The sequence below is a fragment of the Cryptomeria japonica genome, chromosome 8 (genome assembly GCF_030272615.1).
Source record: "Cryptomeria japonica chromosome 8, Sugi_1.0, whole genome shotgun sequence".
Taxonomy (NCBI): Eukaryota; Viridiplantae; Streptophyta; class Pinopsida; order Cupressales; family Cupressaceae; genus Cryptomeria; species Cryptomeria japonica.
The window spans coordinates 88,691,777-88,706,117 of NC_081412.1; the positions used below are offsets into that span (position 1 = coordinate 88,691,777).

General features: G+C 32.7%; 1 protein-coding gene across 1 annotated transcript in view; it reads left to right on the forward strand.

Annotated features, from left to right (window-relative positions):
- Window positions 1-4,286: 4,286 nt before the first annotated feature.
- The window catches only part of LOC131857538 (uncharacterized), a 52,375-nt gene continuing 42,320 nt past the window's right edge, over window positions 4,287-14,341 (forward strand). The window contains exons 1-3 of the mRNA XM_059210204.1: window positions 4,287-4,874; window positions 5,664-6,050; window positions 6,785-6,904. Coding sequence (XP_059066187.1) covers window positions 4,287-4,874; window positions 5,664-6,050; window positions 6,785-6,904 — 1,095 coding nt within the window. The remainder of the gene's footprint in view (window positions 4,875-5,663; window positions 6,051-6,784; window positions 6,905-14,341) is intronic.

Genomic DNA, 14,341 nt, shown 5'->3' on the forward strand with positions numbered 1-14,341 from the left:
GATGAAAATAGGGGTCCTTCCAAAGAACTAGAGCTAACTTGAAGAAGAAAGCTCCTAATCAAGATATACATGAATTGAAAAAGATTACCCTCACATGCCATAGCTACAAGCTGAGGCCATGGAGGCTTTCAAAATATGAATTAGGATCTCCTTTTTTGTTGTTGTGTTCCTAGTTTGTGGCTTTTTGCTGTCCCATGGCTGCTATTTTTAAGATGGCTATATCTTAAAACAGTTTTTTGTAATTGCTCTATGTCAAAGGGTTTTGGGTCCCTTCAAAACCTTTTTGTTCCTTAATCAAAAACATGCTCAAAGTCAAGACATCCAGTTGAATACAAAGAGTGGCTAATATAAAACACAAATAAAAATAACATTTGAAATATCCACATAATATACTATCCATCCAAAATTTTGGATACACATTTAACTATATTTATTAATTAGTTAGAATTTTAAATATAATATAAATTGATATAAAATTTAGAATATAATATAATTTTAAATTTTAATCAATTAGTAATTATTATTGTGACATGTAAATCTATCTTACTATAAGATTAATAAACTAAGATACCACAAGACTATAAAATATTACAAAGTAACCAAATCACCAATGAAACAAATTAAACTTGAGTAACTTTAAAGTTATACATTCATGCATGTTCCATTGTGTCCTATCAAATTTGATCTTGTTGTTTAAGATTTCTCTTAGAATGCATAGATATTGCTTCAAGATGACAATGAGTTGAATGGACTATGTGGTATTGTGAAATGCAATGGAGTGAAACTATGATGCAACTATAATTATAATGATGAAGATAATGCAATGAGAGGATGAAACTACTATGATAATATGAAAATCTGCTAAATGTTATTATCTAAAGCCAAAGGCACACTTTTTGTATGTAAAAAAATGTGAATGTAAACTATTGAAAAGATAAACAAGATAATTAATAGACATATATTTCAACCACACTCAATAATAAGATGCTAAGAAGGAAGAAAAACTAAATAAACAAAAATTAAAGTGCAAAATCTATATTCCTCCTTCGATTTGATTGTCCCTTGATCTGATGTGTTCTTGCTATATGGTAGATGTATACAGTGAAAATTTGATGATGAAAACCTACTATAAAATCATAAAGGTTCAACCACAAACAATCTAAGTCCTACAATGAAACATCTACCATACACCAATAGAGATACCTAAGATCATGCAAATAATTAAAATAAAACAATATTACCATTCACGTGTCAAGTAGGGTTTCAATCTCCATTGTCTCCTATCTCCATTGATCTTATATGATATATTTGCTCTTAGATTTTATGTGTGCACAAGAGCTCAATAAAGAACGGATTGTGGTTGATAGCTTGATCACAAAAACTAGGCTTGATTAGGTGATTAGGTGATTAGGGTTGATAATGAAGGAAGTGTCATCGTATATAGAAGACACTTTAGGAAATGGAGGGATAAGATTAAAAGGTGAAGAGGATAAATGGTCGGCTAAGATTAAAGGGTAGGTAGAAGAGATAATAAAATGATGAAGGGGGTAGGTAAGAGATAAGTGACTTGTATCATAGAAGAAAAAGCTAATGAATTAATTAAATAAATAAAAATTTATTTAATTAATAGAAGAAGTGGGATCAATGAAATAAATAAAATATTTATTTAATTTTAGGAAAAGGACAATTTAAATAAATAAAAGTATTTATTTATATTAGAAAAAGGGCTAGAAGAGGCTAAAATGAATTAATTAAATAAATATTTTTATTTATTTGATTAAAGAGGATAATTTTAGGTGTCTATAGTAGATACTTGATTGTGCTTCATGATAGTGAAAGCAAAGATGAAAATTAAGCAAGACGCGATACAAAATGCTATGCTAAATAGATGTGATTATGCAAAAAAGATGAGTGAGCTTTTCTGCATTATGAGGGTATGAAAATGAAAGTGGGTAGCTAAAATGGCATATAAACTTTATGAGAATGTGAAAGTGGATGGATTGTGGAGGAAAATGAGGGGATTAAATAGGCGAAGTTGGGAGAAGAAGAGTCATGAAAAAGAGACACTTGTCCTTGAGAAAGGAAAATGTCATGGATGGAAATGAAATGTGTCTTTAAGAAGATAATGTGTTACTTAAAGGAATGACATGTGTCCTTGAGGACACATGCCTATTTGGAAATGAGACACCTAAATTGGAAGGTTCTATTCCAAAAGAGATTACAAAATAGAGATATTCCCATGGTTTAGGATATTTGGAATATTTTCCCAAATTTTAAGAATATGGTTCCCCCAAAAAATGAGGATATTTTCATATTTTCATGACTTGGGATATTTAGGAATACACACATAGTGGGGGGGGGGGGGGGGAGAAGTTGGAAGAAATAATAAAAGGATGAGTAAAACCTAAGGTTAGTTAATGGGTTAAGTTAGAGGAAGAGTTAGATGAGGTTTAAAGTTAGGAGACGTGTGAGGAAATAGAATTAATTTAATTAATTAATTCCATGATATTTCCATGACTTGAGATATTTAGGAATACACACATATGGGGTGGGAAAGTAGTTGGAAGAAATAAAAATATGACTAAAACCCAAGGTTAGTTAATGGGTTAAGTTAGAGGAGGAGTTAGATGAAGGTTTAAGTTAGGAGACATGTGAGGAAACAAATTAATTTAATTAATTAATTTCATAAGGGATATTAAGAGAAATGACAAAAATGAATTAAATAGTCAAACTATGCATTTGATTTATTTAATAGAAGAAGGGATCGAATTTAATTAATTAATTGATTTATGATTGTCAATTAATTAATTAAAGGAGGACTATAGCATAATTAACAAAATTAATTAGCTAGGAGGGAACACTAATTAATTAAATAATGTGTAATTATATAATTTAATAGCATTTATGATAGCTAACTTCAATTAATTAAATTAATCAAATTTAGGTGTCTACACTTTGTAAATGGTTTGTTTGCTAGAAAACTAGAATGCTCAAATGCTCTAATAGTAACTGGCTTCATGAAGGCTTCCTTTTATAGATTTTCGATGGCTAAAATCCAAGGTGGCAAAGATCAATGGTTGAGAGTGAATTTTGAGTTCATGAACAGTTGAGATGAATTTGGTTGAGATGTGAAAGAGAAAGGGGGAAGATGTTCCTCCTATGATGACAAGATGGAGGACAAGGTAGAAAAAGAAACCACAGGGCAACATGCTCACCTTGACCAAGGATGAAGACTCCAAAGGTGTAGGATTGTTGGAGAGAATATAGGTTTTCCAAGACATGAAGGAGTCAACAATCTAGGGAGGTTGGAGAATATTTAGGCTTCCCAAGACAAGTGCACATTGAGTCACTTTGACCAAGTTGATGTGGACAAAACCACCCTCTAAGATGTATAGAGATGTGAGAGAGAATATAGGAAATAGGACACATAAGTCTCCCCATCCTATTGACTAGGGATGATGTTGAAAATAATTGTGGAATTAAATATTAAAATGATTAATTTGTTTAGCCACATGGTGATAAGGTGACATGATGTGAGAAGTGAGATGGGGGATGATGTGGATTTTAGAAATGAAGACTTCGGTTAGGTGATTAATTAAATAATTTTAGGATTATTTAATTAAGATTGACTTTAATAGAAGAATTATGATGAATTTTAATTAATTAATAAATTGGTTTAGAGAAATAAGATATATGAATTAGATAAATAAATTATTCAATTTATTTGTTAATAGAAGAATCAAGCCATTAAATAAATAATTAATATTTATTTAATTATCTCTAATCATTTTTAGGTGTATATATTTATCAAATGGGAGTTCGTCGCTAGCCTAAATAGTTGGTAAGATTGTGTTAAGGCTTTGGATTCTTCCCATACAAGTCCAAGGTTCAACTTTGACTAATTAGATTCATTTGTTTGTTGTAAGCTCCAAGTCATTGGACTGCCCCTACTGATTTCCATCCAAAAATATAATAATAATTACGATCAAATGTGTATCCAAAAAGATGATAAACATTACCTTACATATGACCTAAACAAGTCAAAACTTAATGTAGGATAAGGACCCTATGTACATTAAGGTGGAATGAAGTGGGACCTCCCAACAACCAACTTGCCTAAAGTGACAATAACTTTGAGACTGACCTTTGCATGTGTACACATAAGAACGTGCCAAAAAATTTAAACCCTATATAACGAATGAATTCGCATAGTTATAATATATATACAGCCTGTAGATGACAGATAGAATCCACCCAGCTTGAGATCTCCATTAAAGTTGGAAGTAATGGCAACCCAGTATGCATTCAGTACAAGCAGTAATATATATACCGGGCTTCAAAATGCTTGTTATAACGACTTGGGTCATCAAATGAGTGTAATGGGCGATGAGATTTTTGAGCTTCTTTCCCTTTCTCCTTACACAAGTACTGAAACCCATTGCTACTCCACTTCCTCTGAACAATACAATATGCAGGATTTTTGTCAATTAGATGACCAGCTTTCTAGCAATTCCTCCTTTCTAATTGTGCCCGCACCTACTACCCATAATTCTTCCTCACACAGTGCCTTTAGAGAATACATAAAAGCTGATCCAAAGGCTACCTCTGATTTTTTCACTCCCGGTCATATTTTGCACAAGAGATGTTTTAGGTTTTTGAGCCAAATCGAGGAGAACAGAAAAAATTCCTTGCTAATGTCAAGTTTAAGGGATTCTCGTGGTCGTGCTCCCAATGATAATCAATGTGAGAAATCAAATACTGGTTCTCACGATAGGTCAAACATTCAGCATATGATGGCAGAGAGGAACAGAAGAGTCAGACTGAAAAAACTTTTCACAAATCTTTACTCTCTTGTACCAGCTGGAAGTTCTAAGGTATTGCTAAATTTTTATTTCGTTGTCTATTTCTGAGAATATCTTTTTGTTTTTCTTTGATCTCTTGGCTTCTCACATCTAGAAATCCTGCAGAGTTTGAATTTAAGTAACTTTGTTTTCATGTCAATCTCTGAAATGGTTTCAATTAGTAGCCATTGCATTACTATCATTTTTCTTCAGAGTTTAAGTTGCAGACATGTGATAGTCAATTTACATATACGGAGTTTATTTTGGGAACCCATGAACAAACATCCACGGTTAAGGGCAGGTTTTGGAACTCATATTTCATGAGTAGAAGTTCGCATAAAATTATTTCTCATGAGAATTTTCATGAATGATTCATTTAACAACTATTGCATATAGGTGATGTTCATATGAGTGAAGCATCAGAACTTTCAGAAAGATCAGAAATCTCAATACTATTTCAACTCAAATACGCTTTAACCATAGATTTCCTCCAAGACCAAGCCCACTTAGCTTACCATCCCATTTGCTACAGTTTTTTTCTTTTTTGAATACTTGTAATGTACTGATATGTGGATTAAGACTTCTCATAATCATTGCAGTTAGGTAATGCTCACATGGTTGAAGCATCGGAACTTTTTGAGAGATTATCTATCTCAATACTACAACTCAAATACACACAACTATAAATTTTACCAAATCAAACCCGCTTATCTCGTCACCCATTTATAAGGTTTTTTTTTTTTTAAATTACAAAATCTACCAATGCTTTATTCTTGTAATGTCTTCTTCTAAAAATTGGACTTTTTAATCTTGTGTCTACAGCCTGACAAGTATTCAATACTGGCAAATACTGAAAAATATTTGAGGGACTTAAAACTCCGTGTTGCTCAGCTAGAAAACCAGATCAAGACTTTGGAAGGAAGTAGTGGGTTCGATTCCCACCAGCAGTCATTTAATTCAAAGAACACAGTCCTTTACAATAGCGATGGAATTATTTTTGAGGAATTTAAGGATGTGCCCTGCCAAGTGAAGATGAGAATAAGTGTAGAGAAAGATGTGGTTTCATGCCCAGCAGCTCTGATAAGGAGGGTACTGGATCATTTGAGAGCAGAACAATTGGAGCTCGTTTCAATTCACTCCCATGCAGAGGCATCTCTGTTTCTTACTAAAATTGTCGTCCAATCAAAGGTGTATATTTTAATCCATCTCGTCAGCTTTGTCTTTAAATTATTCAATTGCACTTGTCTAAGAACTCTGATGACATGCTAATTTAAAATGTTTGTTGGAAATTATGAGAAGGGCGACCAATGGGATACTCGCAAGTGGCAATATTTTGGTCACGTGATGAGAAGCTGTGTTATCAAAATTTGTGATGGAGAGGTTTAATGGCAAGTTGACAGAAATTCTGCCATGGCTATTTAATCAACTGGTAGAAATTCAGTCAGCATATTATCCACTTCCCATGGAAGAGAAGGTGTTGAAATAAAAAATATAAATGCTCGAGGTTTCAGTTTGAAGTTTCGTTCTTCTTTCATATTAGGTAGTTATACGATTTTGTAGATGATATAAAATCTCTCATCAAAATATATATTTCAAACAGACTATCTTGCTTTGTAAATGATATAAAATCTTCTTTCAAAATATATATTTCAAACAGACTTTTTCATTGATTCAACAGGTATGTTTCATTAGTAGCTATCAACAGTCTTATAATGAGAATTGAATAAAATAAATAATATAATAGCTCTAACATCATATTAGAATAAAACAAAGTTAAAAATCGTACCATTTACAAAAACTGTAAATATGAATCTTTTCATTAGTTTTATTTTTTGGTTCTGCATAAATATTTTATCATGAAACAACAACTCCTTCAATCTCTTTCTTTATGATCAATAGAGGACGAGTTCATTTTGATTTCTCCTAGTTGTAAAATATTTTAGTGGAAGAGTTTGGGTGAAGATATCAGCAATTTGTTCACATGTGAAGCTGGAAGTGGTTCAGTTCGCAGCAGAGGCAGGCCTCAGGGTGGTGGTCACTGGGATCGTGGTCGTGTGCGGAGAGTGCCTGAGCTATAGTTTTTTTTCTGGAAACAAGAAGAGATATGCTCTTCCTTGTCCTCTTGATATTTGCACTCTGTTTATAGGACCAAATTTTTTTTCTCAGAAGCTGATAGGAGGCTTTGGCTCCTCTCTTTCTAATTTCTGGTGTTGATTTCTTCAAGAATTCTAAAATTTTGAGTATGTCGGTTTAAGGCCTGTATGAACTTTTAATTTTATGTATATGTATATGTTATATTACTTTCAAAATCAAGTTTGTATTTTTGAATCAAAATTTAGATCGCACTCGAAAATCCATCATCAAGAAGAGGAGAGCTTTATCCTCTTTTTAGTGATGGATCACTAAGTGAGATCAGAAACATCATTCAAAAACATATAAAATTGATTCCAAAGACAATCTTTTGGAGACTTGGTATTGACCAGTTTGATATTAATATTTTATTTGTACTTGTTTTGTATCATTGCACTATGAGGAAGTGTAAATAAATACTAGCATATATATCTTTGATTTTAAGATATATACATTATGCCTATATATCGAGGCATTTAATTATTTTATTCAACTTTAATATAAAAATGTTAATTTGAAAAAATAAATGCCTTGATTTACGTCGTTAATGAATTAGAAACTTGCCTCTTTCAAAAAATGACACGGATAAGATCTTTGGGTGCTATTATTGTGTTATGCCTCTTGATGTAATTATATGATGTTCTCCTATTCTTTCAAAGACTAGACAAATTGATTATTAGAGAAATCTATATAATAAGATCCATCAAAGATAGCAAAAAGGGGATTTCAGGTCAACTTACAATGTAATGGGATTTTTTTGTCAGCTTTTGAGGCCTTCATTCAATAGATTTTTTTAAGAACTTATTCATTTTGGCATGATGCTCCCCTAAAATAAATTAATGCAATTATTCATAATGAAAGAAATCACTATTGGTTTCTTAGTCATAATCATCATCCAACAATATAATTCTATTAAAGCAACAATATGATTCCATGCTACATTAAAATATGGAATTATATTGTTAAATAACATTTGAAAGCAGTTTTAAAAGAATTTACTTATTTTAAAAAAATTGAATGTTATGAATTAAAATGATTCAAATGTTATTCAACAATACAATTCCATGTTTTGAAAAAGTGGTGAAAAGTGAAAATAAATTAAGCTATTTATATTTCAATAATTCATTGAGTGGGAATGATTTCATATATTTGATTTAAAATATTACAAATAAATTAATATTGTGTGTTTTATTTAGATTAAACATTTTTTGGGAAGAATGATTACATTTTTTGTTTAATGATTATTTCTACAAAATATAGTCCAAATGAATTTTGTTGAATGACTTAATTTCTTATTTAATTGAATATTGGGGAAATAATGAGGAACTATAAAGTGAAAATAAAAACATAAAGAATTGAAAAGGGACTAATTGGAATAAAATAAAAGGAAAGGCACTTTTCTTTATTTATTTTGTTTTGGGAAGAAATAGATTTTCACCAAAACCCTCTTTCAACAAAATTATCTTTGTGAAATTGGGAGGACAATTATGAATGGATTTGCATGGGATTTGAAGAAATGAGATAGGAGTTGGATTGGGAATTTTTATAATGTGTTGTCCTTCTTTCTCTCTCTCCCTCTCTCTTGGATTTTTGTGAGTCTTGTTTGTTTGTTTGTGCAAACAAACTCGAGGTATCCCTCTCTTTCCTCCTTTGGTTTATTCTTTTGGATTTGGATTCCATGCTCACCCCTATGATAAAATAGGAATTCCCTTTATAGATTTAAATTCAAGAAAACAAGTACTTCATTTTGCATTGTGAAGGGCGTATGTACACTTCTCCGCAAGCTATCTCTTTGAAATTTGAAATAACACTCATTTTCTCTCACTAGTTTCCTTGTCCTTTTGATTGTTCCAGATGTTATACCTAGTGTATGTCTAACCTTACTCATATTCTATTCATGGTTAAGTGATTATTTTATGTAGTTCGTACTTATATGTATGCATTATGATTGGCATGAGTGTAAGCCTACTCTCGCTTATTTAGACCTATGAGTATGCTTGTGATCTGTGTGGATATCTCCTAGCATGTCTAAGTGGACCTTGTTGTTACCATGTGCTTGGGTGGCATGGAAACTATCTTTAGAATTCCAAGTTCTTTGCAGGAGCTCTAGGCTCGAGAGCACACTAGTAAATTGATTTCTATTCATTTATTTACTTATGTAAAAAATTGTAAAAGTGCAATTCAGGGATATCTGAGTCCTCACACTATTCTATAATTTCATCATTGGATAACCTTATTGGAAGAAGGAAATGAAAGAGGAATTGGATTAGATTGAGAAAAATCAGACATGGGAATTGGTTAACAGACTGAAAGATAAGAATGTGGTTGGAACTAAATGGATATTCTGAAACAAGTTGGGTGAAGATGGAAAGGTTGTAATAAACAAGGCAAGGTTAGTTTGCAAAGGATATACTCAAATTGAAGGCATTGACTTTGATGAGACTTATACCCCGGTTGCTCAAATGGAGGCAATCATAATGTTCCTAGCATTTGTAACATTCAAGGATTTCAAGGTCTATCAGATGGATGTAAAATCAACATTCTTAAATGGAGAATTGAAAGAAGAAGTTTACATTGAACAACTAGAAGGTTTCAAGTTAAGAGATGATCCAAAGATTGTTTGTAGATTGAAAAAGGCTTTGTATAGACTGAAACAAGCCCATAGAGCCTAGTATGGAAGGTTAGACAAGTACCTAACTGATTAAGGATTTCAGAAAGGTTCGGCTAACAACAATCTATATTTCAAGACTGATTTAGGTAAGATCATAATTGTTGTGGTATATGTTGATGAAATAATATTTGGAGGAAATGAAGGCATGTGCAGAAGATTTTCTAGTGAGATGTAGAAAGAATTTGAGATGTCCATGATTGGTGAGTTAAATTTATTTCTTAGTTTGCGAGTCAATTACAATGATAAAGGATTTTTTATTTCTGAGTCTAAGTATATTAAGGAGTTGTTAAAGAAGTTTGGGTTGGAAAATTCCAAACTGATGTGTACACCTATGACCACTAGATGTAAATTAACCAAAGATAAAAAATCTCCTAAGGAGGATGCAAGTTAGTTTAGGTCAATGATTGGAGGATTGTTATATTTGACTGCTACCAGACTGGATATCATGTATGCAATATGCTTGGCAGCCAAATTTCAACAAGAACCAAAAGAATCACATGTTGTTGTAGTAAAGAGAATTTTCAGATATATGAAAGGAATAGAAGAATTTGGTTTGTGGTATCCCAGCAGCTCACATTTTACCTTGACAACTTATACAGATGCAGACTAGGCCGGAAGTGTTGATTACAGAAAAAAGAAAAAAGTGGAGGAGCATTCTTTCTTGGCTCTTGGTTGGTTGCTTGGTTGAGTAAGAAGCAAGACTTTGTGTTTCTACCTACAACAGAAGCAGAATATATAGAAGCATCTTCATGTTGCACACAAATATTATGGATGAAGTAGACTTTGAAGGACATTGGTGTTAAGTTTGATGACCTTATCTCAATCATGTGTGACAATACCAGTACAATAAACATTTCAAATAATTTGGTACAACATTCCAGAACAAAGCATATATCTATCAAGTACCACTTCTTGAGAGAAAACGTGTTGGACAATGAAGTCAGACTTAAGTATGTACCCACAAAAGAACATATTGCAAATATATTCACTAAGACATTGTGCAAAGATACTTTTGAGTATCTTCGATAGAAGTTAGAGGTATTACCCCTTTCTAGTTTGAACTAATATGCATTGGTTCAATGAGTAGCTTCCATATTCTTTTCTGGAATGATACTTGGGTGCTTCCTCTCAGGGGGAGCAGGAGTGATTTTATTAGGGGGATTTTTTGCCCGCCTTTGTCATTGTTGTGAAAGGGGGAGAGAGAGTATAATGTTTGTATAAAAAAAATTTGTCTCGATGGATTTTGTCATCAATGACAAAGGGGGAGATTCTTAGCATTATGTTATATGTTGTCATTGATGTCAAATCATGTGGGTCGGATTAGGTCCAGATGTGGTATGTTGAGAAACAACGTATGTATGAGATGGTGTTGTGTATTTGGAGGTTTCCCAGATTTCCCGAATGACTTGGATTTTCTAAAGATGTGTTGCTAATGTTATTCGGTGCTATTCTTGGGTCCAATTTAACTCAAAAGTTAAGATCTTGGTCTGGAAGTTGAGATTGTGCTATGGTGATTTCATAGCTTATCAATAATATTTTGGGTCCATCTTTAGCAAAGTGTGTACAACGTGTTGATATGTTCTATGAGGAACATTGCAATGGGCTCTACTTCTCATTCCTTTTCACCACTGAAATATTTAGTGGAGACCTATTTTGGATCCTTGTCTTGGCTGACATTGAGGATCATGTTTTTCTAGAGACAATATATATAGAGGTTGATTTGGATGAGTTGTGTGTGTCTTTTTGTGTTGAAGACAAGAAAGATTAAATTAATGTTTTTATTGTGTTGAGTTGTGATGCAGCTTGATATCAGAAGCAGTTCCAATAGTGCAGACTGTGTTTCAGTGGTGGATTTTCTTATATATTTCTCTCTTCGATAGTGAACCTCTTTCTGGGCAGTGAGCCCTCTAGTATTGATCCTTTCTAGGCAGTGAGCCCTCTAGCATTGATCCTTTCTAGGAAATGAACACGCCTGTAGTGAGCATCCTAGAAGTGAGCCATCCTTTGTAAAAGTCACCTTAACTAGTGTATACATATTGAGAATTAGCATTCTCCATGGTTTTCCCTTCTTGGGTTTTTCACGTAAATTTTGGTGTCTCTTGTGTTTGATTTGTTATGCACATATGCTTTGATGTTTATCTATCTTATTAATTTTGCTAATTATTTTAGATCTATGAATTAAGTTTAAAACAAATTTGTGTTATCAATTGATTCACCCCCCCTCTCAATTGCTCGGATATTCAACACAAGAAACTTCTTGGCAAAGTCTTTTATATAGTGGCCCAAAGAGAAATATCGCTTGAAATTACTATGAGGTAATCGAATCCCCGAAGCATCTCAATTTTGAAATACCATGTGAGGTGATGAAATCCCTATCAATCTATTTGTTTAATAAAATAAAAGTGGGTGTTCTTGTCACCTTTCTCTTTCATCTGAGACCTCAAAGGTGGGTAGAGAAGATACTCGATGTAATAATGGGTCCACCCTACAAAATGAGCAAGATCTCAAAACACTGAAGACACACATTCATTCCCTTTAAACAAATCAATGGTGAGATAATCTAAAGAAAAATTAAACACACAAATTGTTTGGGTTTCAAGTCTTTGACAATCCTCCTGCACCAAACAAGTTAGTAGTCTGATTTATTTTGATCTTCATCCTACAGATGCAAAAATATTGCACAAACTGATCAGTAACATAGAAAATCTTATGCCAAAACAAAGTTGAAATCTCTGTAAATCAATTGAAAAACCCTAATCTAGAAATCACCTATACTTACCAACTGCACAAGTACAGAGGGCTAAGTGTGTAAGTACAAAGGGCCAATGGCGTAGCAGAATGTGCCAACTACACTGCAAGATGCACCAACTACGTAGTTTTGTAGACCGTCTACACAACTCTAGTTTCCACCTGCAAATCATAAAGTAATTCAAATCAATTTTGGAAATTGATGATGTAAAACACTAAATTGAGCATAAAATTATTGATAGTGTCAATCCTATTGAGGAGGTGTGGGAACTTCTTGAAAAACTTGTTCTTGTTCTTGTTCTCATCGTCATTATTATTTTTGTTCTCTACGTAAAACTTTTTCGAGAAGTTGTGCTCTTTCTTCCTCTCCATCTAAGACAAAGTTTGTATTCATGTAATCTACCAAGCTAGTTTTTGTGTTCCAAGAAAGGATATTTAACTCAGAGATAATTTTTTTTGTTCATCTTGAAAGCCTAGGTTGGGCTCAAGCATAGTGGGGTCGTCCTCACCAAGGAGAACCATTTTGATTAATTTTCAGATTTTAGCCAAATTGACATCTAAATGCAGGATGATATTCTAATTAGACTAAATGAGAAATGATTTTTGCAATGTTGTGAGATAAAATATACTTTGTGATTCATTCAACCTTCCTATTTAAGTTACATGAGATTGTAACTAAAATTGAAAGGTTAATTGACCTCTTGACTAAGTTATGTGCAAGTTGTTATTCATTTTAACCTTTGCAAATGAAAAGATGAGAATTGTTGCTCAGTCCATGCTTACTTAAGCTATGTGAGATTTGTAAAATGGAATTGAAAGGTTAATTGACCCTCTATTAAGATATGTGCAAGTTGTAAACTGAAATGAAAGGGTAAATTATCCTCCTAGTTAAAGCTATGTGCAAGTTGTAAACTAAAATGAAAGGGTAAATTAACCTCCTAATTAGGATATGTGAAACTTGCGGTTCATTTTAATCCCTTAATTAATAAATTTGATAAAAAAAGACATTCATATCATCCTCAAACCCTGCATGCACGCATTAGATCTTCAAAAACCAACTACACAGTTCTAGGTGCTAAGTGCGCAGATCTGGTTTTTAGGAACATGAAAGATGAAAAAGTCGATTTCTGATGAAAATTGAATCTCGAACACTTGCACATAATTAGAAACTTGCAGGAAAGTTAAATTAGATGTGTGGTTCACATTGGGTTCATGAGATGTAGATCAGAAAAAAAATTGGGTTAAGAAATCAAACCATTGCATGAAATCGATCTAAGATAATCACAAACTTAAATAACATGAAAATCATTCCTTCTCTAACCAACAAAACTAGTAAAATGATGTCATAAACTCAAAATGGGGAGAAAATGATGCGATCTAGATAGAAAAATAGTCAAAAAGGAAGCAAATTGACCTAATCGGGACAAGTTTAGAGACAAATCAACATCACAAGATCGAAATGGGAACAAACTGACATCAAGGGCATAAATTTTAGGTCAAAATGATATCCCAAACTTAAAATGGGGAGAAAATGATGTGATCTAGATAGAAGAATGGGAAAGAGGAAACGAGATAGGATCGTGTGAATAATAAATACTATACGCACGATTGGGTTAAAAATAGACCACAGACGTTTACCAATTTTAGTGTCTACAATACTCACAATGGGTTGGAAAACTAAAGAGATTCCAGATGATCCCACCAAATGTCATCTAGGATCATCTGTTTAATATTTGATGTTTACTTAGTGTTGGATTGTCTTCATATGGACCAATTGTGATTGATGACCACGAGAAAGTCTCTTGAACTCTCACAAGTCATTTCTAGACAGTTATATTGGAGGCAAAATGAGTCTCCAAATAAATAAATAAATTAGAAGCAAATTTGAAATAAGAAATTCAGGACAAAATTAAGTTGAGTTTTAACAAAATAAATTTTTAAGTAACTAAAG